Source organism: Oncorhynchus mykiss, chromosome 11 (genome assembly GCF_057628025.1).
Source record: "Oncorhynchus mykiss isolate SJ-2025 chromosome 11, ASM5762802v1, whole genome shotgun sequence".
NCBI lineage: Eukaryota > Metazoa > Chordata > Actinopteri > Salmoniformes > Salmonidae > Oncorhynchus > Oncorhynchus mykiss.
In genome coordinates, this window is record NC_143032.1 from 71635526 (window position 1) to 71662500 (window position 26975).

Consider the following 26975-nt stretch of genomic DNA (forward strand, 5'->3'; position numbering starts at 1 on the left):
AGTTGTATTTTTTAGAGATACAATACGTAATATTGTGCACTAATTCTAAATCCTCTTGCGGGTTTAAAAGAAAACAGGAATTGTCAGCATACGACATCTTTGTTTTTTAAGCCCTGGCTTTAAGCCCCTTGATATTATTGTTGGATCTGATTTTAATAGCTAACATTTCGATGGCCATTATAAATAGATATGCCGATAGTGGACAACCTTGTTTTACTCCTCTTGACAGTTTAATACTTTCTGAGAAGTAGACGTAATTGACTATTTTACACCTAACGTTACTATACATAACTTTAACGCATTGTATAAGAGATTCTCCTAAATTAAAATAGTCCAGACATTTCTATATAAATTCCATTCATACTTTATCAAAGGCCTTTTCAAAGTCAGCTATGAAAAACAGGCCTGATTTCCCAGATTTTTCACAGTTTCCAGTACTTGTCACATTATCTCCAATGTATAGTCCATGTAAAAAAAAAACTGTTTGATTACCTTTTTAATTCTATGTGCTATGCATATCGCTAGGATTTTGGCATCACAACACCGAAGTGTTACGTTTTTTTTTAGGTGGACTGGATCTTTATTTTTACCATCTGGGTCCTGTTTCAGTAATAATGAAATCAGACCTTAGTGAGCATTTTAAAGTCTACAATTTTTATAGAAGTGGTTAAAACATGTTAATAGAGGACCTTTGAATATATTGATTTGATAAACTTCAACTGGTATGCCATCCATCCATGGAGTTTTCCCGGCCTTAAAGGCTTTCATTGCATCTAGAAGTTCCTCCTCTGTATTTAGGCCTTCACATGAGTCTTTCTGTATAGTTGTTTATTTACACTATTAATAGAAACAAATCCTTACAATTAACTTCAGTTAGTGGTGAATGATTGTCTTTCAAAATATTGTTTGGTGAATCATGGATGACTCTTCCTTTTATTATCCCCCAATAAGAAATAGGTAGGGTGGAAACCTTTTTTACATTTGTTTGCCCTCTTTTTCCTCCCCAATTGGTAGTTACAGTCTTGTCCCATCGCTGCAACTCCCGTACGGACTCGGGAGAGGCGAAGGTCGAGAGCCGTGCGTCCTCCGAAACACAACCCAACCAAGCCGCACTGCTTCTTGACACAATGCCCTCTTAGCCCGGAAGTCAGCCGCACCAACGTGTCGGAGGAAACACTACCACAGGAGTCGCTAGATCGCGATGGGACAAGAACATCCCTGCCGGCCAAACCCTCCCGTAACCCGGACAACGCTGGGCAAATTGTGCACCGCTCCATGAGTCTCCTGATCGTGGCCAGCTGCGACAGAGCCTGGACTCGAACCCAGAATCTATAGAGGCATTGCCTTAGACCACTGCTCCACTAGGAGAGTGGGGTCACGGCCAGGGACGAAAAGGCTAGCGACCTTTCGGTTACAAGCCCAACGCTCTAACCTCTAGGCTACCTGCCGCTCCCCTGTGTGTGGGTGAATCATAAAGGAACAGATCACGAGACTAAAAAACTTGCGAAACATTTGTGTGTGCTTCAACTGGAGGAACAGGCTAACAAGGAGGCATTTCTCATTCTTCATTTGTGAAATGCCTCAGACCACTGCACCACTCGGGGGGCCTCGGTAGGGTGGAAACCTGTCCAGTTCTCCCAACTGTGGTCTGTTGTGATCAGGGAAACATTTTCCACCAAGTTCACTTTATTAAAAAAATATATAACACTTGATCTTCTTTGAATAAGCTCCTACATGTATTTTTGTTATTCTGTGCCTCTACAGTTGTTATTGCTATCTACAGTATCTGTACTGTTAGTTTCGCCATCCAGTTTTGAAGATGAACTCTTTTGACCTACATAGTTTTTGTTTTAAAGATGAATACAACTATCCAAAGGTGCAGAATTATGGGCAATTACTCACCCTGTATACATATTTCACCAAACAATGTCATACATATCAAATCAAAGATTATTTCAGATTTGTTTTGAAAGCACATTGTGTGCAGGATTCATTCATCAGCATAATCACAATCCAATTCCATGTATTCAATACAAAGGTTGGTTTTCTCATTAGCGCAGAGAAGAACACTAGAAATAAGGAAAGGTGAATACAATGGAGGAACACAACTGATATGAATGTATAGTATAGGCCTTAGTCCACACCAAAGCTCTATAACGGAAGGTCACAATGCTGGAGTTGATGACTTAGTTTTAACCCAAAGTTACATAGAAGTGGCCCCAACTACATTCTCTGCAATATTGTAAAATAATATAATTACATTTAGACAGTCCTATTGCCTAAATATTTCCATATATTTCCATTTTACATGGTCTGACACTGATGGGATGATTTAGAATTCCATGCAGTAGTATTTACTGATTGACGGAAACAGTGAACACAATTACACACTTTTCTCTTCTGACGAAAACATGTTACTATTTTGTGAACAAAACACTTAAGTGAATTTTGTATTCTCTGATGACATTTTGTATTCTCTGATGACATTTTGTATTCACTGATGACATTTTGTATTCACTGATGACATTTTGTATTCACTGATGACATTTTGTATTCACTGATGACATTTTGTATTCTCTGATGACATTTTGTATTCTCTGATGACATTTTGTATTCACTGATGACATTTTGTATTCTCTGATGACATTTTGTATTCACTGATGACATTTTGTATTCACTGATGATATTTTGTATTCTCTGATGACATTTTGTATTCTCTGATGACATTTTGTATTTGATGTTTTACAAAATGTGGTTTAACATATGCAAGTCCGGTACTAAGGCAAAAAATGAATCTGTAAATGTACAGTATGAGCATTTGATCATTGTTGTTCGGCTATAGAAATCTGTCAAAACATATCCCAACATTTCTTGTACGCAATTAAGAAAAACTGTATTTAATGTTCATGGAAGCACATTTATAGTTGTTGATGAACAGAGAAGGAATTTGGTCTGCTTTTGAATTGATATAATCTGGGTCTATGAAACCGGACAATAAATGAATCATAGTATCAACTACTGTAATGAATCGTAGTATCAACTAATGAATCATAGTATCAACTACTGTAATGAATCGTAGTATCAACTAATGAATCATAGTATCAACTAATGAATCATAGCATCAACTACTGTAATGAATCGTAGTATCAACTAATGAATCATAGTATCAACTAATGAATCATAGTATCAACTACTGTAATGAATCGTAGTATCAACTAATGAATCATAGTATCAACTACTGTAATGAATCGTAGTATCAACTAATGAATCATAGTATCAACTACTGTAGTGAATCGTAGTATCAACTAATGAATCATAGTATCAACTACTGTAGTGAATCGTAGTATCAACTAATGAATCATAGTATCAACTAATGAATCATAGCATCAACTACTGTAATGAATCGTAGTATCAACTAATGAATCATAGTATCAACTAATGAATCATAGTATCAACTACTGTAGTGAATCGTAGTATCAACTAATGAATCATAGTATCAACTAATGAATCATAGCATCAACTACTGTAATGAATCGTAGTATCAACTAATGAATCATAGTATCAACTAATGAATCATAGTATCAACTAATGAATCATAGTATCAACTAATGAATCATAGTATCAACTACTGTAATGAATCGTAGTATCAACTAATGAATCATAGTATCAACTAATGAATCATAGTATCAACTACTGTAATGAATCGTAGTATCAACTAATGAATCATAGTATCAACTAATGAATCATAGCATCAACTACTGTAATGAATCGTAGTATCAACTAATGAATCATAGCATCAACTACTGTAGTGAATCGTAGTATCAACTAATGAATCATAGTATAAACTAATGAATCATAGCATCAACTACTGTAATGAATCGTAGTATTAACTAATGAATCATAGTATCAACTACTATAATGAATCGTAGTATCAACTAATGAATCATAGTATAAACTAATGAATCATAGCATCAACTACTGTAATGAATCGTAGTATTAACTAATGAATCATAGTATCAACTACTATAATGAATCGTAGTATCAACTAATGAATCATAGTATCAACTAATGAATCATAGCATCAACTACTGTAATGAATCGTAGTATCAACTAATGAATCATAGTATAAACTAATGAATCATAGCATCAACTACTGTAATGAATCGTAGTATTAACTAATGAATCATAGTATCAACTACTATAATGAATCGTAGTATCAACTAATGAATCATAGTATAAACTAATGAATCATAGCATCAACTACTGTAATGAATCGTAGTATTAACTAATGAATCATAGTATCAACTACTATAATGAATCGTAGTATCAACTAATGAATCATAGTATCAACTAATGAATCATAGTATCAACTACTGTAATGAATCGTAGTATCAACTAATGAATCATAGTATCAACTAATGAATCATAGTATCAACTACTGTAATGAATCGTAGTATCAACTAATGAATCATAGTATCAACTAATGAATCATAGCATCAACTACTGTAATGAATCGTAGTATCAACTAATGAATCATAGCATCAACTACTGTAGTGAATCGTAGTATCAACTAATGAATCATAGTATAAACTAATGAATCATAGCATCAACTACTGTAATGAATCGTAGTATTAACTAATGAATCATAGTATCAACTACTATAATGAATCGTAGTATCAACTAATGAATCATAGTATAAACTAATGAATCATAGCATCAACTACTGTAATGAATCGTAGTATTAACTAATGAATCATAGTATCAACTACTATAATGAATCGTAGTATCAACTAATGAATCATAGTATCAACTAATGAATCATAGCATCAACTACTGTAATGAATCGTAGTATCAACTAATGAATCATAGTATAAACTAATGAATCATAGCATCAACTACTGTAATGAATCGTAGTATTAACTAATGAATCATAGTATCAACTACTATAATGAATCGTAGTATCAACTAATGAATCATAGCATCAACTACTATAATGAATCGTAGTATCAACTAATGAATCATAGTATCAACTAATGAATCATAGCATCAACTACTGTAATGAATCGTAGTATCAACTAATGAATCATAGTATAAACTAATGAATCATAGCATCAACTACTGTAATGAATCGTAGTATCAACTAATGAATCATAGTATAAACTAATGAATCATAGCATCAACTACTGTAATGAATCGTAGTATCAACTAATGAATCATAGTATCAACTAATGAATCATAGTATCAACTACTGTAATGAATCGTAGTATCAACTAATGAATCATAGTATCAACTAATGAATCATAGCATCAACTACTGTAATGAATCGTAGTATCAACTAATGAATCATAGTATAAACTAATGAATCATAGCATCAACTACTGTAATGAATCGTAGTATTAACTAATGAATCATAGTATCAACTACTATAATGAATCGTAGTATCAACTACTGAATCATAGTTTCAACTAATGAATCATAGTATCAACTACTGTAATGAATCGTAGTATCAACTACTGAATCATAGTTTCAACTAATGAATCATAGCATCAACTACTATAATGAATCGTAGTATCAACTAATGAATCATAGTATCAACTAATGAATCATAGCATCAACTACTGTAATGAATCGTAGTATCAACTAATGAATCATAGTATCAACTACTGTAATGAATCGTAGTATCAACTAATGAATCATAGTATCAACTACTGTAATGAATCGTAGTATCAACTACTGAATCATAGTTTCAACTAATGAATCATAGCATCAACTACTGTAATGAATCGTAGTATCAACTAATGAATCATAGTATCAACTAATGAATCATAGCATCAACTACTGTAATGAATCGTAGTATCAACTAATGAATCATAGTATCAACTAATGAATCATAGCATCAACTACTGTAATGAATCATAGTATCAACTAATGAATCATAGCATCAACTACTGTAATGAATCTTAGTATCAACTAATGAATCATAGCATCAACTACTGTAATGAATCGTAGTATCAACTAATGAATCATAGTATCAACTACTGTAATGAATCGTAGTATCAACTAATGAATCATAGTATCAACTAATGAATCATAGCATCAACTACTGTAATGAATCGTAGTATCAACTAATGAATCATAGTATCAACTAATCTTATGGAAATGTAAGAAACTGATGAATCTTGTATCCATCCATATGAGAAAACCCTGACTGTTGTATTTGCTACCCAGACATAAGACACAGATGGTAGAGAGGTGCTCACGCCAGCACGGAGCTGATTTATTAGGAACTGCAGGACACAGTTGGTTTGGCTTTAAAAAGTCTACACTCAGCACTCTAATGTACAACAAGAGATCATCCCACTTTCTTTTCAATCCTCCTTTCACTTCCTTCTTATCCTCCCTCTCCTCACTTCCCACCCTCCACCACTAGCCAAGTACAGTGTGTGTGTAATAATAACAATAATAATATTGAAGAGCTTATATTTGTCCTATTTCACACGTATATTAATATGCATGTGTGAATTGGAAATGTGTTTTTATGCATATCCCAACTCCCCCTGAGACACCCTCGGAGAGTGGGGTCACGGCCAGGGACAGAAAGGCTAGTGACCTTTCTGTTACTGGCCCAACGCTCTAACCACTAGGCTACCTGCCACCCCCCTGTGTGTGGGTGAATCATAAAGGAACAGATCACGAGACTAAAAAACTTGTAAAACATTTCTGTGCACGTCATCTGGGAGAACAGGCTAACAAGGAGGCACTTCCGATTCTTAATTTGTGAAATAATTTCAGAATAATGTGTTAGGACACTTGTTTAATGTAATGAACTATTTATTGTCCAGTAAAATTAACATATATCAAATTCTAAAACCAAAGCTGTTCTTCCCTTTTGTTTGGGCGTGTTGGAAGGGTTGCCTTAGTGTGGTCCCTTCACCAAGGACACTACCAGAGCCAAGGCATCTCACTAGTTTAACACGGCGTCCTCTCTTTGTCTCCTTTCCTTCATCTGAACTGGACTGGTTAAAGCTTATTCCCTGTAGGCATTGGCCATATTTCTGCCAGGAATCCTAACCTTTCCTTTATGATCAGTGCAGACAAAGGAAAGAAGATGAGAGAAATGCCCCCATTGAAACGATTGAGATACACCCATGGTCATGATGGCAACACAAACATAAAACAGCACCAGCTCATTGTATATGACAAAGGGTATATCACAGTAATATTTATTTAATGTCAGAGGTAAAACAACATATTTACTGTTAAAACATCTTAATATGTGTATAAATGGTTCACTACTGGTTTGAAAAGACATCTCATTTTGCTCAAGGTCAACAGGATGCCTGTGGTGGGGTATTAGCATGAGGGCTATGCAGGTGTGAGGATACTACACCTGTCTGGTCTCACACACTTGTCCATGGTGTGAAAACACACTTGTTTGATTGTTACTTAGGTGTAACATAGCTGCAGATTCAATTAGTGATTGAATAAAGACCAAGCCATCCTCCAAAATCAATATGGCAACAATGACAGGCACACAACTGAACTATGTCTTTGGCCTGAGGGTATACAAGGCAATATGCACATTGTTTCTTGAGGTTGGTGATGTTGTTGGTTGCATGCATATAAGTGATTAGATTAGTGGGGGTGGGAGAGAGAGGGAGAGAGAGAGAGAGAGAGAGAGAGAGAGAGAGAAATAGATGAACAAATACAGAGTGCATTTGAGTGTGAATTATTATTTATGCAAGGAATAAAAAATTAAAAAGCTACAACATTTCAACAAAGACCCCATCTTGTATTCCCTGTGGTGGTCTTTCTTAGACAGTGGATCCCCTGAATTAGATCGTTTTTTTCTTATTCATCAACAACCTCAGTGGCTCTTCTCTACTTCAGCAATCATGAGGGTAAGTGAAATGTCTGAGCATCGTTCTCAAAACTTCTTTGCATCATTGAACGTCCCTCTAATCATTTCCCATGGGTCGGTCTCTCAGGCCCCGGGTCATGGTCAGCATTTCCCCTAGGCTGACCGTGGGAGGGGTGCCTCCGGATGACTGACAGGTCAGGCCGGGTGTAAACCAACCAGCAAGGAGGAGATCCTACAGGCTCCTCCTCTGTCTGTGTGGCGCCACACAGGGCCATGGCCACTAGGGGGCAGAGTTTGACATGGAGTCCACCGAGTTCACACTGCAGGAAGACAAGCGGCTGTTGGCAATGGACACCTCAGGGTGCTGGAGGGAGAGAGAAACAAGAAGGGCCTTCTACGCCATCAAAAGGAACATAACATTTGACATACCAATTAGGATCTGGCTAAAAATACTTGAATCAGTTGTACAACCAACCAAGAATTCACAAAATGGGACAAACACCAAATTGAGACTACATGCAGAAATCTGCAAAAATATCCTCTGTGTACAACATAAAACACCAAATAATGCATGCAGAACAGAATTCGGCATATACCCGCAAATGATCAAAATCCAGAAAAGGGATGTTAAATTCTACAACCTCCTAAAAGGAAGCGATTCCCAAACCTTCCATAACAAAACCATCACCTACAGAGAGTTGAACCTGGAGAAGAGTCCCTTAATTATGTTGGTCTTGTGGCTCTGTTCACAAACACAAACAGACGCCACAGAGCCCCAGGACAGAAACACAATTAGATCCAACCAAATTATGAGAAAACAAAAAGATAATTACTTGACACATTCGAAAGAATTAACAAAAAAAACAAAGCAAACTAGACTGCTATTTGGCCCTGAACAGAGAGTGCATAGTGGCAGAATTCCTGACCACTGTGACTGACACAAAATTAAGGAAAGCTTTGACTATGTACAGACTCTGTGAGCATAGCCTTGCTATTGAAAATGGCCTCCGTAGGCAGACCTGGCACTCAAGAGAAGACAGTCTATGTGCACACTGCCTACAAAATAAGGTGGAAACTGAGCTGCACTTCCTAATCTCCTGCCAAATGTATGACCATACTAGACCATACATATTTCCCTCAGATTACACAGACCCACAAAGAACTTGAAAACAAATCCAATTTTGATAAACTCCAGTATCTATTGGGTGAAACACCACAGTGTGCCATCACAGCAGCAAGATTTGTGACCTATTGCCACATGAAAAGAGCAACCAGTGAAGAACAAACACCATTGTAAATACAACCCATATTTATAGTGAGAGAGAGAGGGGGAGTGAGAGAGAGAGGGGGGGAGTGAGAGAGAGGGGGAACGAGAGAGAGAGGGGGAGCGAGAGAGAGAGCGAGAGAGAGAGGGGGCGAGAGAGAGAGGGGGAGCGAGAGAGAGATGGGTGAGCGAGAAAGAGAGGGGGGAGCGAGAGAGAGAGAGCGAGAGAGAGAGCGAGAGAGCGAGAGCGAGAGAGAGAGAGAGAGAGAGAGAGGGGGGTGAGAGAGGGGGGGAGCGAGAGCGAGTAGGGTTAGCGAGAAAGAGAGGAAGGGAGCGAGAGAGAGAGGGAGGGAGCGAAAGAGAGGGGGAGCGAGAGAGAGGGGGAGCGAGAGAGAGGGGGAGCGAGAGAGAGGGGGAGCGAGAGAGAGGGGGAGCGAGAGAGAGAGGGGGAGCGAGAGAGAGAGCGAGAGAGAGAGGGGGTGCGAGAGAGAGGGGGGGCGAGAGAGAGAGGGGGAGCGAGAGAGAGATGGGGGAGCGAGAGAGAGATGGGTGAGCGAGAGAGAGAGAGAGAGAGAGAGAGAGGGGGAGCGAGAGCGAGAGGGGGAGCGAGAGAGAGAGGGGGGAGCGAGAGAGAAAGGGGGGAGCGAGAGAGAAAGGGGGGAGCGAGAGAGAAAGGGGGGAGCGAGAGAGAGAGGGGGGGAGCGAGAGAGAGAGGGGGGGAGCGAGAGAGAGAGGGGGGGAGCGAGAGAGAGGGGGGGAGCGAGAGAGAGCGAGAGAGAGGGGGGAGCGAGAGAGAGAGGGGGGGAGCGAGAGAGAGTAACTGTGCAGTGGGAACAGTGTGTGTGGATGTAACTGTGCAGTCGGAACAGTGTGTGTGGATGTAACTGTGCAGTGGGAACAGTGTGTGTGGATGTAACTGTGCAGTCGGAACAGTGTGTGTGGATGTAACTGTGCAGTGGGAACAGTGTGTGTGGATGTAACTGTGCAGTGGGAACAGTGTGTGTGGATGTAACTGTGCAGTCGGAACAGTGTGTGTGGATGTAACTGTGCAGTGGGAACAGTGTGTGTGGATGTAACTGTGCAGTGGGAACAGTGTGTGTGGATGTAACTGTGCAGTCGGAACAGTGTGTGTGGATGTAACTGTGCAGTGGGAACAGTGTGTGTGGATGTAACTGTGCAGTGGGAACAGTGTGTGTGGATGTAACTGTGCAGTGGGAACAGTGTGTGTGGATGTAACTGTGCAGTGGGAACAGTGTGAGACAGAGTATTGGTATATGTGTGTAAGTATGTACCGATCCTGTGTGTGTGCCCTCACATGTCTCCTGAAGATCCTGTCCAGCAGGCTGCGTCGGGGAGGCTCGGGGGGGGTGTTCCAGTCCAGATCTGGGGGTCTGGTCCCCTGGGGCCCAAACACGTTCAGATCACTGAAACACTCTGTATCTATCATCTATACAGAGGGAGAGAGAACGAGGGGGAGAGGGGTTCAGTATATTAGAGTTAGTGTAAGGACAGTACATCAAAACCACCAATAATTCAGTCTTTCAGGTTACGTTGCAGACTACCTCTGAGAAGAAACCAGAGGAGAGGGACAGTCTCAGTTAGTTCACCCACCTCGTGCTGCCATGGGATGGACACGCAGCCTGTAGAGAATTTGAAGTAGAAGTCGTTGTCGGTTTGGTCCAGATTTACTCCCTTGACTGTAGAGAACTGCTCAATGTCCAACACATCCTTACAGTACACCGCCCGGGGCTGATAGAGAGAAGAGAGGAATGGAGGAATAGAGGGAATATGTATGGAGGAAAGGAGGGAGGGAGAAGGGAGGGAGGGAGAAGAGAGGGAATATGTATGGAGGGAAGGAAGGAGGGAGAAGAGAGGGAGGGAGAAGAAAGGGAGGGAGAAGAAAGGGAGGGAGAAGAGAGGGAATATGTATGGAGGGAAGGAGGGAGGGAGAAGAGAGGGAATATGTATGGAGGGGAGGGAGGGAGAAGAGAGGGAGGGAGAAGATAGGGAATATGTATGGAGGGGAGGGAGGGAGAAGAGAGGGAGGGAGAAGATAGGGAATATGTATGGAGGGGAGGGAGGGAGAAGATAGGGAATATGTATGGAGGGGAGGGAGAAGATAGGGAATATGTATGGAGGGGAGGGAGGGAGAAGAGAGGGAGGGAGAAGATAGGGAATATGTATGGAGGGGAGGGAGGGAGAAGATAGGGAATATGTATGGAGGGGAGGGAGGGAGAAGATAGGGAATATGTATGGAGGGGAGGGAGGGAGATAGGGAATATGTATGGAGGGGAGGGAGAAGATAGGGAATATGTATGGAGGGGAGGGAGGGAGAAGATAGGGAATATGTATGGAGGGGAGGGAGAAGATAGGGAATATGTATGGAGGGGAGGGAGGGAGAAGAGAGGGAGGGAGAAGATAGGGAATATGTATGGAGGGGAGGGAGGGAGATAGGGAATATGTATGGAGGGGAGGGAGGGAGGGAGAAGAGAGGGAGGGAGAAGATAGGGAATATGTATGGAGGGGAGGGAGGGAGAAGAGAGGGAATATGTATGGAGGGAAGGAGGGAGGGAGAAGATAGGGAATATGTATGGAGGGGAGGGAGAAGATAGGGAATATGTATGGAGGGGAGGGAGGGAGAAGAGAGGGAGGGAGAAGATAGGGAATATGTATGGAGGGGAGGGAGGGAGAAGATAGGGAATATGTATGGAGGGGAGGGAGAAGATAGGGAATATGTATGGAGGGGAGGGAGGGAGAAGAGAGGGAGGGAGAAGATAGGGAATATGTATGGAGGGGAGGGAGGGAGAAGATAGGGAATATGTATGGAGGGGAGGGAGAAGATAGGGAATATGTATGGAGGGGAGGGAGGGAGAAGAGAGGGAGGGAGAAGATAGGGAATATGTATGGAGGGGAGGGAGGGAGAAGAGAGGGAGGGAGAAGATAGGGAATATGTATGGAGGGGAGGGAGGGAGAAGAGAGGGAGGGAGAAGATAGGGAATATGTATGGAGGGGAGGGAGGGAGGGAGGGAGAAGAGAGGGAATATGTATGGAGGGGAGGGAGGGAGAAGAGAGGGAGGGAGAAGATAGGGAATATGTATGGAGGGGAGGGAGAAGATAGGGAATATGTATGGAGGGGAGGGAGAAGATAGGGAATATGTATGGAGGGGAGGGAGGGAGGGAGGGAGGGAGGGAGGGAGGGAGGGAGGGAGGGAGGGAGGGAGGGAGGGAGGGAGGGAGAGTAGAGGTAATCAACCCTGTTCCAATTCACATATTCATCAAGTCATGAATGTAACTGATTGAAACAGTTGGTTGGTTATATATTGAACATTTCCTGTTCTTGTGTTTCTACTGCTGAAGCAAGACCAGAGATACAATCCTCCTCCTCCTCTTCTACTTACGTCCGGTACGAAGGAGGGCTCCTGGATGCCTGCCTCCAGCCTTTTAAAGTTGATGTTCCTGAAGAAACAGTGAGCCTTCACCCCTGATGACCCCTCTGCTGTACAGCCCAGTCTCTGCTTAGGATCTTTGGTCAACAGCTGGGGAGGGAGAGAGGGAGAGAGGGAGAGAGGGGGGGGGGGGGGGAGAGAGAGAGAGAGAGAGAGAGAGAGAGAGAGAGAAGTAGAAACGATGATGCAATGTACAGTTGCTTATTTTAAAATATAATGGGATCAGCTACTCAGGGTGATTACCAAATATAGTCTGAGGTTCCTGACGACACTCTAACTAGGCCTCCGTCTGAGGTTCCTGACAACACACTAACTAGGCCTCCGTCTGAGGTTCCTTACGACACACTAACTAGGCCTCCGTCTGAGGTTCCTGACGACACACTAACTAGGCCTCCGTCTGAGGTTCCTGACGACACACTAACTAGGCCTTAGTCTTATCAATCAATCAATGTGCTCTCACCACCCTACAGATGGCCTTGGTGTCTTCTGTAAACTTGTCGCTGTACTCCTCCTCTTCCTCTTGCACCCTCTTCTCCACCTCCTCCCGCTTCACTCGTTCTTTGCGTGCGCGGAAGGGTGAGCGTCCAGCGGTCATCTCGTAGATGAGACATCCCAGCCCCCACCAGTCTGGACTCATCCCATAGCGCTCGTTGTTGATCACCTCCGGAGCTACACACACACAGCACAGTACAACACCAGATTGTCCCAATGCCATGTTCTCATCATGCAGGTTTGATGATATCTTCTTTGTATGGTAAAAGGTATAAATTGATAATGTATTACTATAATGTAAGGTTTTTGTTCAATGATTTTATAGATGTATAATACATGTATTGTAATAGCATATGGAGGTGTCTCACCCATGTAACCCACTGTTCCCACTCTGCCTCGAATGGGGTCCCCTTCAGCCACTTTGATGGCCAGGCCCAGATCTGAGATCCGGATGTGTCCTACATACAGCATAGGGGAAGACGTCAGGGGTCAAAGATCAGTCATATTTAGCAGAGAGCCTCTCTGAGTTCAGCCATTATCCCAGTAATTACTGTATGCTATTGTACAGTAGGAAGAAGGTTAACTCACCATTATCATCTAATAAAATATTCTCTGGTTTTAAATCCCTGAGAAAAAGTTCAAAAACCACAGTTAGTTTGGTGCATTTGACATTGGGACTAAACCCAATACATCATGTGTTGACATCACGTGATCTCTGGAGACATTGGTATAGCGAATGACAATCAGAAGAACAGACAGTTAATTAGGGTATAGGTGGAAGTAGATAGAAATGGGTTGCCCCCAACTGATCTGAAATATATTGCAATCTGGAGCTAGATCTGTGTTTAAGGGCACCTTCTATTCTGTGAGTGTAGGTGCTATGATAAAAAGCTGTCACCTGTAGACGATGGATTCCTGGTGTAGGTGGTCAAGGCCGCAGCAGATCTGGGCAGCATAGAACTGGACCCTGTCCTTCTCAAAGCCTGGAGTCCCCATGCTATAGATGTGGAACTTCAGATCTCCTCCATTCATTAAGGTCAACACTAGACACAGAGCGTCTTTGGTCTCATAGGCATACGCTAAACTCACCTAGAGAGAGGGGGCAAAGACACAGGGGCAGAGATCAGACAGAGAGACACAGAGAGACAGAGCGAGAGAATAAAGTGAAAGTGTATTGTATGGTCATTTATCCTAATAAATAACAGGACTCACAACAAATCTGCTGTTGACCTTCTCTAGTATTTGTTTCTCATTGAGGGCCATGGACTCTCCTTTCCTCTTCTTAATCCTCTTCTTCTCTAACTTCTTACAGGCATACATCTTCCCTGTGGCTCGCACCTGGCACGCACACACCTGATAGAACGCACACAGTATTATACCATGGGCCAGTTAATCTCACAATCACAATTTTCTAATAATTCTCCTAAGAGGAAACATTTGCCTCACCTCTCCGAATCCACCCTTCCCCAGTACTCTGTACTGTCGAAACGTATCCTTGGCTATTGGCTGCCTGAAAACACACATCGGCCATTAATGTACAGCTGAATAATAGTACACCGTACATCATGGAGCATAATAATACTAGCCTGGGTCAAGCCTGATCCTGCTTTAGCCAACTTGTTATGTTGGATGGCTAATAGTGAAAACCATTCAAATAATCTCTAAAAACATCAGACATTTATTTGATTTTGTAGGAGTTTTTAGGTAGCACTCACCTCTCCAGCATCTTCCACTGTAGGAAACGGTCAAAGTACATGCTGTTCTGATAGTCCAAGAAGGGAGCTCCTCTCAGGTAGTGATGGAGAGCTCTGAGAGCACAGACAACAAGAGGTTACTGGTTAAAGCCCTGAGACAACAGACAGCAGCTGCAGTTAACAAGGGGCTAAGCCAGCTGGTGGTCCCTCCAGGGTGTTAGTGCTTCAGCCAACCCCTCTCTGTGTTTCTTCATTGTCAAACATTACCTTGTCCCCAGGCTCTTCCACAAGTGCATATACAGTCCTAGGAAAAGTATTATTAGGCAAGCTGTTTAATGATAAGATCATAGTTGATCAGATGTGGGGAGGGGGGGGGGGGTGGGGTAGGAACAAGCTGTTTAATAATAAGATCATAGTTGATCAGATGTGGAGGGGGGGGTAGGAACAAGCTGTGTAATAATAAGATCATAGTTGATCAGATGTGGGGGGGGAGGGGGTAGGAACAAGCTGTGTAATAATAAGATCATAGTTGATCAGATGTGGGGGGGGGGGTAGGAACAAGCTGTGTAATAATAAGATCATAGTTGATCAGATGTGGGGGGGGTAGGAACAAGCTGTGTAATAATAAGATCATAGTTGATCAGATGTGGGGGGGAGGGGGTAGGAACAAGCTGTGTAATAATAAGATCATAGTTGATCAGATGTGGGGGGAGGGGGTAGGAACAAGCTGTGTAATAATAAGATCATAGTTGATCAGATGTGGAGGGGGGGGGGTAGGAACAAGCTGTGTAATAATAAGATCATAGTTGATCAGATGTGGGGGGGGAGGGGGTAGGAACAAGCTGTGTAATAATAAGATAATAGTTGATCAGATGTGGGGGGGGGGGTAGGAACAAGCTGTGTAATACTAAGATCATAGTTGATCAGATGTGGGGGGGGGGGGGGTAGGAACAAGCTGTTTAATAATAAGATCATAGTTGATCAGACGTGGGGGGGGGGGGGGTAGGAACAAGCTGTGTAATAATAAGATCATAGTTGATCAGATGTGGGGGGGGGGGGGGGGTAGGAACAAGCTGTGTAATAATAAGATCATAGTTGATCAGATGTGGGGGGGTAGGAACAAGCTGTGTAATAATAAGATCATAGTTTATCAGATGTGGGGGGGGGGTAGGAACAAGCTGTGTAATAATAAGATCATAGTTGATCAGATGTGGGGGGGGATGGGGTAGGAACAAGCTGTGTAATAATAAGATCATAGTTGATCAGATGTGGGGGGAGGGGGTAGGAACAAGCTGTGTAATAATAAGATCATAGTTGATCAGATGTGGGGGGGGTAGGAACAAGCTGTGTAATAATAAGATCATAGTTGATCAGATGTGGGGGGGGAGGGGGTAGGAACAAGCTGTGTAATAATAAGATCATAGTTGATCAGATGTGGGGGGGGGGTAGGAACAAGCTGTTTAATAATAAGATCATAGTTGATCAGATGTGGGGGGGGAGGGGGTAGGAACAAGCTGTGTAATAATAAGATCATAGTTGATCAGATGTGGGGGGGAGGGGGTAGGAACAAGCTGTTTAATAATAAGATCATAGTTGATCAGATGTGGGGGGGGGGGGTAGGAACAAGCTGTTTAATAATAAGATCATAGTTGATCAGATGTGGGGGGGGGTAGGAACAAGCTGTGTAATAATAAGATCATAGTTGATCAGATGTGGGGGGGGGGTAGGAACAAGCTGTTTAATAATAAGATCATAGTTGATCAGATGTGGGGGGGGGGTAGGAACAAGCTGTTTAATAATAAGATCATAGTTGATCAGATGTGGGGGGGGTAGGAACAAGCTGTTTAATAATAAGATCATAGTTGATCAGATGTGGGGGGGAGGGGGTAGGAACAAGCTGTGTAATAATAAGATCATAGTTGATCAGATGTGGGGGGGGAGGGGGTAGGAACAAGCTGTTTAATAATAAGATCATAGTTGATCAGATGTGGGGGGGGGGTGGGAACAAGCTGTTTAATAATAAGATCATAGTTGATCAGATGTGGGGGGGGAGGGGGTAGGAACAAGCTGTGTAATAATAAGATCATAGTTGATCAGATTGTCTCAGGATGTCTCAGGATGGTATGTTGGTGGTTGAAGATATCCCTCTAGTGGTGTGGGGGCTGTGCTTTGGCAAAGTGGGTGGGGTTATATCCTTCCTGTTTGGCCCTGTCCGGGGGTGTCCTCGGAGTGGGCCACAGTGTCTCCTGACCCCTCCTGTCTCAGCCTCCAGTATTTATGCTGCAGTAGTTTATGTGTCGGGGGGCTAGGGTCAGTTTGTTATATCTGGAGTACTTCTCCTGTCCTATTCGGTGTCCTGTGTGAATCTAAGTGTGCGTTCTCTAATTCTCTCCTTCTCTCTTTCTCTCTCTCGGAGGACCTGAGCCCTAGGACCATGCCCCAGGACTACCTGACATGATGACTCCTTGCTGTCCTCAGTCCACCTGGCTGTGCTGCTGCTCCAGTTTCAACTGTTCTGCCTTATTATTATTCAACCATGCTGATCATTTATGAACATTTGAACATCTTGGCCATGTTCTGTTATAATCTCCACCCGGCACAGCCAGAAGAGGACTGGCCATCCCACATATGCTCTCTCTAATTCTCTCTTTCTTTCTCTCTCTCGGAGGACCTGAGCCCTAGGACCATGCCCCAGGAATACCTGACATGATGACTCTTTGCTGTCCCCAGTCCACCTGACTGTGCTGCTGCTCCAGTTTCAACTATTCTGCCTTATTATTATTCGACCATGCTGGTCATTTATGAACATTTGAACATCTTGACCATGTTTTGTTATAATCTCCACCCGGCACAGCCAGAAGAGGACTGGCCACCCCACATAGCCTGGTTCCTCTCTAGGTTTCTTCCTAGGTTTTGGCCTTTCTAGGGAGTTTTTCCTAGCCACTGTGCTTCTTCACCTGCATTGCTTGCTGTTTGGGGTTTTAGGCTGGGTTTCTGTACAGCACTTTGAGATATCAGCTGATGTACGAAGGGCTATATAAAATAAATTTGATTGATTGATTGAATTTGATCAGATGTGGGGGGGGAGGGGGTAGGAACAAGCTGTGTAATAATAAGATCATAGTTGATCAGATGTGGGGGGGGGTAGGAACAAGCTGTTTAATAATAAGATCATAGTTGATCAGATGTGGGGGGGGTGGGGTAGGAACAAGCTGTGTAATAATAAGATCATAGTTGATCAGATGTGGGGGGGGTAGGAACAAGCTGTTTAATAATAAGATCATAGTTGATCAGATGTGGAGGGGGGGGTAGGAACAAGCTGTGTAATAATAAGATCATAGTTGATCAGATGTGGGGGGGGTAGGAACAAGCTGTTTAATAATAAGATCATAGTTGATCAGATGTGGAGGGGGGGGTAGGAACAAGCTGTGTAATAATAAGATCATAGTTGATCAGATGTGGGGGGGGAGGGGGTAGGAACAAGCTGTTTAATAATAAGATCATAGTTGATCAGATGTGGGGGGGAGGGGGTAGGAACAAGCTGTGTAATAATAAGATCATAGTTGATCAGATGTGGGGGGGGTAGGAACAAGCTGTGTAATAATAAGATCATAGTTGATCAGATGTGGGGGGGGTAGGAACAAGCTGTTTAATAATAAGATCATAGTTGATCAGATGTGGGGGGAGGGGGTAGGAACAAGCTGTGTAATAATAAGATCATAGTTGATCAGATGTGGGGGGGGGTAGGAACAAGCTGTTTAATAATAAGATCATAGTTGATCAGATGTGGGGGGGTAGGAACAAGCTGTGTAATAATAAGATCATAGTTGATCAGATGTGGGGGGGTAGGAACAAGCTGTTTAATAATAAGATCATAGTTGATCAGATGTGGGGGGGGGGGGGTAGGAACAAGCTGTGTAATAATAAGATCATAGTTGATCAGATGTGGGGGGGGTAGGAACAAGCTGTGTAATAATAAGATCATAGTTGATCAGATGTGGGGGGGGTAGGAACAAGCTGTTTAATAATAAGATCATAGTTGATCAGATGTGGGGGGAGGGGGTAGGAACAAGCTGTGTAATAATAAGATCATAGTTGATCAGATGTGGGGGGGGGGGGTAGGAACAAGCTGTTTAATAATAAGATCATAGTTGATCAGATGTGGGGGGGGTAGGAACAAGCTGTGTAATAATAAGATCATAGTTGATCAGATGTGGGGGGGTAGGAACAAGCTGTTTAATAATAAGATCATAGTTGATCAGATGTGGGGGGGGGGTAGGAACAAGCTGTGTAATAATAAGATCATAGTTGATCAGATGTGGGGGGGGGGGTAGGAACAAGCTGTTTAATAATAAGATCATAGTTGATCAGATGTGGGGGGGAGGGGGTAGGAACAAGCTGTGTAATAATAAGATCATAGTTGATCAGATGTGGGGGGGAGGGGGTAGGAACAAGCTGTTTAATAATAAGATCATAGTTGATCAGATGTGGGGGGGGAGGTAGGAACAAGCTGTTTAATAATAAGATCATAGTTGATCAGATGTGGGGGGGGTAGGAACAAGCTGTGTAATAATAAGATCATAGTTGATCAGATGTGGGGGGGGGTAGGAACAAGCTGTTTAATAATAAGATCATAGTTGATCAGATGTGGGGGGGGAGGGGGTAGGAACAAGCTGTGTAATAATAAGATCATAGTTGATCAGATGTGGGGGGGGGTAGGAACAAGCTGTTTAATAATAAGATCATAGTTGATCAGATGTGGGGGGGGGTAGGAACAAGCTGTGTAATAATAAGATCATAGTTGATCAGATGTGGGGGGGGGGGGTAGGAACAAGCTGTGTAATAATAAGATCATAGTTGATCAGATGTGGGGGGGGGTAGGAACAAGCTGTTTAATAATAAGATCATAGTTGATCAGATGTGGGGGGGGGTAGGAACAAGCTGTGTAATAATAAGATCATAGTTGATCAGATGTGGGGGGGGGTAGGAACAAGCTGTGTAATAATAAGATCATAGTTGATCAGATGTGGGGGGAGGGGGTAGGAACAAGCTGTGTAATAATAAGATCATAGTTGATCAGATGTGGGGGGGGGGGGTAGGAACAAGCTGTGTAATAATAAGATCATAGTTGATCAGATGTGGGGGGGGGTAGGAACAAGCTGTTTAATAATAAGATCATAGTTGATCAGATGTGGAGGGGGGGGTAGGAACAAGCTGTGTAATAATAAGATCATAGTTGATCAGATGTGGGGGGGGGGGTAGGAACAAGCTGTTTAATAATAAGATCATAGTTGATCAGATGTGGGGGGGGGGGGGTAGGAACAAGCTGTTTAATAATAAGATCATAGTTGATCAGATGTGGGGGGGGTAGGAACAAGCTGTTTAATAATAAGATCATAGTTGATCAGATGTGGGGGGGGTAGGAACAAGCTGTTTAATAATAAGATCATAGTTGATCAGATGTGGGGGGGGAGGGGGTAGGAACAAGCTGTGTAATAATAAGATCATAGTTGATCAGATGTGGGGGGGGGTAGGAACAAGCTGTTTAATAATAAGATCATAGTTGATCAGATGTGGAGGGGGGGGGGTAGGAACAAGCTGTGTAATAATAAGATCATAGTTGATCAGATGTGGGGGGGAGGGGGTAGGAACAAGCTGTGTAATAATAAGATCATAGTTGATCAGATGTGGGGGGGGTAGGAACAAGCTGTTTAATAATAAGATCATAGTTGATCAGATGTGGGGGGGGAGGGGGTAGGAACAAGCTGTTTAATAATAAGATCATAGTTGATCAGATGTGGAGGGGGGGGGGTAGGAACAAGCTGTTTAATAATAAGATCATAGTTGATCAGATGTGAAGGGGGGGGGGGTAGGAACAAGCTGTTTAATAATAAGATCATAGTTGATCAGATGTAATGCGAACAAAGGAAGATTCCCTTACTTGCGACAGTCACTGAAGATCTCCTTGCAGGGGTGGAGCTCCAGGTTCTCTCTACACTGCTCAGCAAGGCTCTCTGCTGCCTCCACACACTCGGATGACTACACACACACGCACACGCACACGCACACGCACACACACACACACACACACAAACAAGTTATATTTCTCTAATAGCTGTACTTCTACATTCACCAATCCTCCTTTAGACTGACAAACCTGTTTAGACAGGAACTTCCCAATAATCTGATCTCCTCTGCTTTTCCGTTTCTCATCAGGCACCAGCTCATAGTCGTCCTAAAGAACACAACATCCCATTATTAAACACTGACAGTACATATCAGACCTGGTTCAACACAACATCCCATTATTAAACACTGACAGTACATATCAGACCTGGTTCAACACAACATCCCATTATTAAACACTGACAGTACATATCAGACCTGGTTCAACACAACATCCCATTATTAAACACTGACAGTACATATCAGACCTGGTTCAACACAACATCCCATTATTAAACACTGAGAGTACATATCAGACCTGGTTTCAAATATTATCAGTTTTCTTTTAAATACGTCATGCACTAGCAATGTATCGCATAATGCAACAAATGGAATAGTCCCAAAAGTGCAAACCAAATCCAACTGGCATGCTGGAAAAAGTAAGCTAAGCAACTGTAGCATATTGAATTAAAACAGTATACTATTTTGACCGAGGTCTGACTGGTACATAAAATAATATTCCATAATCAGGGGCAATGTATGGACTAAACCATGTTTTGAATGATAGACATTATTGTGTGGCTATCATTGTTGTGCAAACATGCAACTAGACAGTTAGGACTGCCTTTACTTGAAAATGATCAGTCATTATCTATACCCTTAGTAGCTCAGATATAGGAGAGGGAGAAGTGTATTGTTTGTGTAGTGTGACAAGGTGAAAACTGTACTTTGTTACGAGTGCTAATTATGCATTTAATTGTTAAATGCAATTGATTTGTTTAATGTAAAGGGAGATCCCTAGTCAGTGGTACTGAATGCATTCAACTGAAATGTGTCTACCGCATTTAACCCAACCCCTCTGAATCAAACATGTGCTTTGTGCACAGCACACATTCTTGATTTGATGTCTTCTAAGCCCATACGGCTGGGCACCAACGGTTGTAAAGATGTATACAGATGGAGAAATGGGGGGGGGGGGGGGGGGGGTCATTTATTGGGTAAAACACCCATAAATAATTGTTTTAGCATTATTCAGAGTTTCTAACCTACTGCGTGCAACATGGTTCAATGTGCCAGTAAATCAGCACAATTTCCTAATTGTCGCCGTCTTGGAGCTAGAATCAGGATCATGTAAACTGAGCTAATGCCCATACAAAAAAGAGTAACAGAGAGCAATGTACAACACGGCGATCTGAACAAACAAGGCATTGGTAGTAAGTACATGGGGACCGCCATCTTTATGCCCCAATCAATCAATCATATATCAGCCACAAGTGTGAGAGTATTGAGTGTGGTTCAGCATTGCTAGGGCTGGAGGATAGTCTAGAGGTGAGTAGGTCAGCTGATTTGGGCATTGCTAGGACCGGGGGATAGTCTAGAGGTGAGTAGGTCAGCTGATCTGGGTATTGCTAGGACCGGGGGATAGTCTCAAGGTGAGTAGGTCAGCTGATCTGGGTATTGCTAGGACCGGGGGATAGTCTCAAGGTGAGTAGGTCAGCTGACCTGGGCATTGCTAGGACCGGGGGATAGTCTCGAGGTGAGTAGGTCAGCTGACCTGGGCATTGCTAGGACCGGGGGATAGTCTCGAGGTGAGTAGGTCAGCTGATCTGGGTATTGCTAGGACCGGGGGATAGTCTCAAGGTGAGTAGGTCAGCTGATCTGGGTATTGCTAGGGCCGGGGGATAGTCTCAAGGTGAGTAGGTCAGCTGATCTGGGCATTGCTAGGACCGGGGGATAGTCTCGAGGTGAGTAGGTCAGCTGACCTGGGCATTGCTAGGACCGGGGGATAGTCTCAAGGTGAGTAGGTCAGCTGATCTGGGCATTGCTAGGACCGGGGGATAGTCTCGAGGTGAGTAGGTCAGCTGACCTGGGCATTGCTAGGACCGGGGGATAGTCTCGAGGTTGAGTAGGTCAGCTGATCTGGGCATTGCTAGGACCGGGGGATAGTCTTGAGGTGAGTAGGTCAGCTGACCTGGGCATTGCTAGGACCGGGGGATAGTCTCAAGGTGAGTAGGTCAGCTGTTCTGGGCATCAGTGATAATCCTTCACCCCCTGATCACTCTCTCCTCTCAATCCCCATTACGCAAGACTCTCCACTAGCCCACCTGCCCTGAAACACACACACACACACACACACACACACATCTTTAACCCACAATCTGTTATTAACAGACACTCTCTATACTCCATATGTAATCCTGCGTTGCCTGGCAACCACATAGTCAACACGGCAGGATTCCATGAGGTCCTGGAGTGTCACAGTGTGTCAGACCAGCATCACCAGCTTTCCAACACACACACACACACACACACACACACACAAACACACGTCTAGAGTTTCTCTCCTGACCCGGGCTGTGGCACACTCTAGAGTGATCTATTCTGCTCTGAGACACAGACAGAGAGAAACAGAGCCATAGAAAGAAACAGAGAGAGAGAAACAGAGAGAGAGAAACAGAGAGAGAGAAACAGAGAGACAAAGAGAGAGAGAAACAGAGAGAGAGAAACAGAGCCAGAGAAAGAAAGAGAGAGAGAAACAGAGAGAGAGAGAAACAGAGCCAGAGAGAGAAACAGAGAGAGAGACACAGAGAGAGAAACAGAGAGAGAAACAGAGAGAGAGAAACAGAGAGAGAGAAACAGAGAGAGAGAAACAGAGACAGAAACAGAGCCAGAGAAAGAAACAGAGAGATGGAAACAGAGAGAGAGAAACAGAGAGAGAGAGAAACAGAGAGAGATAAACAGAGCCAGAGAAAGAAACAGAGAGAGAGAGAAACAGAGAGAGAGAGAAACTGAGAGAGGGAAACAGAGCCATAGAAAGAAACAGAGAGAGAGAAACAGGGAGAGAAAGGGAGAGAGAAAGAGAGAGAGATAAACAGAGCCAGAGAAAGAAACAGAGAGAGAGAAACAGAGAGAGAGAAACAGAGGGAGAGAAACAAAGGGAGAGAAACAGAGCCAGAGAAAGAAACAGAGAGATGGAAACAGAGAGAGAGAAACAGAGAGATAAACAGAGCCAGAGAAAGAAACAGAGAGAGAGAGAGAGAGAGAAACAGAGAGAGAAACAGAGAGAGAGAAACAGAGAGAGAGAGAAACAGAGACAGATAAACAGAGAGAGATAAACAGAGAGAGATAAACAGAGCCAGAGAAAGAAACAGAGAGAGGGAAACAGAGCCATAGAAAGAAACAGAGAGAGAGAAACAGGGAGAGAAAGGGAGAGAGAAACAGAGAGAGAGATAAACAGAGCCAGAGAAAGAAACAGAGAGAGAGAAACAGAGAGAGAGAAACAGAGGGAGAGAAACAAAGGGAGAGAAACAGAGCCAGAGAAAGAAACAGAGAGATGGAAACAGAGAGAGAGAAACAGAGAGATAAACAGAGCCAGAGAAAGAAACAGAGAGAGAGAGAGAGAGAGAAACAGAGAGAGAAACAGAGAGAGAGAAACAGAGAGAGGAAGAGAGAGAAACAGAGCCAGAGAGAGAAACAGAGCCAGAGAAAGAAACAGAGAGAGAGAAACAGAGAGAGAGAAAGAAACAGAGAGAGAAACAGAGAGAGTGAAACAGAGAGAGGAAGAGAGAGAGAAACAGAGAGAGAGAGAAAGAGAGGGAGAGAAACAGAGAGAGGAAGAGAGAGAGAAACAGAGCCAGAGAGAGAAACAGAGCCAGAGAAAGAAACAGAGAGAGAAACAGAGAGAGAGAGAAACAGAGAGAGAGAGAAACAGAAAGAGAGAGAAACAGAGAGAGAGAAACAGAGAGAGAGAAACAGAGAGAGATAAACAGAGAGAGATAAACAGAGCCAGAGAAAGAAACAGAAAGAGATAAAAAGAGCCAGAGAAAGAAAAAGAGAGATGGAAACAGAGGGAGAGAAACAGAGATAAACAGAGGGAGAGATGGAAACAGAGAGAGAGAAACAGAGAGAGAGAGAAACAGAGAGAGATAAACAGAGCCAGAGAAAGAAACAGAGAGAGAGAGAAACAGAGAGAGAGAGAAACTGAGAGAGGGAAACAGAGCCATAGAAAGAAACAGAGAGAGAGAAACAGGGAGAGAAAGGGAGAGAGAAAGAGAGAGAGATAAACAGAGACAGAGAAAGAAACAGAGAGAGAGAAACAGAGAGAGAGAAACAGAGGGAGAGAAACAAAGGGAGAGAAACAGAGCCAGAGAAAGAAACAGAGAGATGGAAACAGAGATAGAGAAACAGAGAGATAAACAGAGCCAGAGAAAGAAACAGAGAGAGAGAGAGAGAGAAACAGAGAGAGAAACAGAGAGAGAGAAACAGAGAGAGAGAGAAACAGAGACAGATAAACAGAGAGAGATAAACAGAGAGAGATAAACAGAGCCAGAGAAAGAAACAGAGAGAGAGAAACAGAGAGAGGGAAACAGAGCCATAGAAAGAAACAGAGAGAGAGAAACAGGGAGAGAAAGGGAGAGAGAAACAGAGAGAGAGATAAACAGAGCCAGAGAAAGAAACAGAGAGAGAGAAACAGAGAGAGAGAAACAGAGGGAGAGAAACAAAGGGAGAGAAACAGAGCCAGAGAAAGAAACAGAGAGAGAGAGAGAGAGAGAAACAGAGAGAGAAACAGAGAGAGAGAAACAGAGAGAGGAAGAGAGAGAAACAGAGCCAGAGAGAGAAACAGAGCCAGAGAAAGAAACGGAGAGAGAGAAACAGAGAGAGAGAAAGAAACAGAGAGAGAAACAGAGAGAGTGAAACAGAGAGAGGAAGAGAGAGAGAAACAGAGAGAGAGAGAAAGAGAGGGAGAGAAACAGAGAGAGGAAGAGAGAGAGAAACAGAGCCAGAGAGAGAAACAGAGCCAGAGAAAGAAACAGAGAGAGAGAAACAGAGGGAGAGAAACAGAGGGAGAGAAACAGAGCCAGAGAAAAAAACAGAGAGAGAAACAGAGAGAGAGAGAAACAGAGAGAGAGAGAAACAGAAAGAGAGAAACAGAGAGAGATAAACAGAGCCAGAGAAAGAAAAAGAGAGATGGAAACAGAGGGAGAGAAACAGAGATAAACAGAGAGAGAGATAAACAGAGAGCGAGATAAACAGAGAGAGAGATAAACAGAGAGAGAGAAACAGAGCCAGAGAAAGAAACAGAGAGAGATAAACAGAGAGAGAGAAACAGAGACAGAGAAAGAAACAGAGAGATGGAAACAGAGACAGAGAAACGGAGAGAGAGAAACAGGGAGAGAAAGAGAGAGAGAAACAAAGAGAGAAACAGAGAGAGAGAAACAGAGAGAGAAACAGAGCCAGAGAAAGAAACAGAGCCAGAGAAAGAAACAGAGAGAGAGAAACAGAGAGAGAGAAAGAAACAGAGAGAGAAACAGAGAGAGTGAAACAGAGAGAGGAAGAGAGAGAGAAACAGAGAGAGAGAGAAAGAGAGGGAGAGAAACAGAGAGAGGAAGAGAGAGAGAAACAGAGCCAGAGAGAGAAACAGAGCCAGAGAAAGAAACAGAGAGAGAAACAGAGAGAGAGAGAAACAGAGAGAGAGAGAAACAGAAAGAGAGAGAAACAGAGAGAGAGAAACAGAGAGAGAGAAACAGAGAGAGATAAACAGAGAGAGATAAACAGAGCCAGAGAAAGAAACAGAAAGAGATAAAAAGAGCCAGAGAAAGAAAAAGAGAGATGGAAACAGAGGGAGAGAAACAGAGATAAACAGAGGGAGAGATGGAAACAGAGAGAGAGAAACAGAGAGAGAGAGAAACAGAGAGAGATAAACAGAGCCAGAGAAAGAAACAGAGAGAGAGAGAAACAGAGAGAGAGAGAAACTGAGAGAGGGAAACAGAGCCATAGAAAGAAACAGAGAGAGAGAAACAGGGAGAGAAAGGGAGAGAGAAAGAGAGAGAGATAAACAGAGACAGAGAAAGAAACAGAGAGAGAGAAACAGAGAGAGAGAAACAGAGGGAGAGAAACAAAGGGAGAGAAACAGAGCCAGAGAAAGAAACAGAGAGATGGAAACAGAGATAGAGAAACAGAGAGATAAACAGAGCCAGAGAAAGAAACAGAGAGAGAGAGAGAGAGAAACAGAGAGAGAAACAGAGAGAGAGAAACAGAGAGAGAGAGAAACA

The 26975-nt window shown here is 42.9% G+C and overlaps 1 protein-coding gene across 2 annotated transcripts in view; it reads right to left on the reverse strand.

Moving 5' to 3' along the window:
* Nucleotides 1–7190: 7190 nt before the first annotated feature.
* Nucleotides 7191–26975, reverse strand: part of LOC110536318 (G protein-coupled receptor kinase 5) — a 66905-nt gene continuing 47120 nt past the window's right edge. Inside the window, exons 4-16 of one of the 2 annotated variants that reach the window (XM_036936234.2) lie at nt 20915–20992; nt 20699–20796; nt 14779–14871; nt 14510–14573; nt 14276–14416; nt 13962–14152; nt 13652–13689; nt 13432–13521; nt 13032–13240; nt 12524–12661; nt 10737–10874; nt 10441–10572; nt 7191–8225 (exon numbers count right to left, since the gene is read on the reverse strand). In XM_036936234.2, the coding sequence (XP_036792129.1) occupies nt 8142–8225; nt 10441–10572; nt 10737–10874; nt 12524–12661; nt 13032–13240; nt 13432–13521; nt 13652–13689; nt 13962–14152; nt 14276–14416; nt 14510–14573; nt 14779–14871; nt 20699–20796; nt 20915–20992 (1494 nt within the window). In that variant the 3' untranslated portion in view covers nt 7191–8141. Of the gene's footprint in view, nt 8226–10417; nt 10573–10736; nt 10875–12523; nt 12662–13031; nt 13241–13431; nt 13522–13651; nt 13690–13961; nt 14153–14275; nt 14417–14509; nt 14574–14778; nt 14872–20698; nt 20797–20914; nt 20993–26975 lie in introns of both variants that reach the window. The other variant, XM_036936235.2, reaches the window with a different exon arrangement.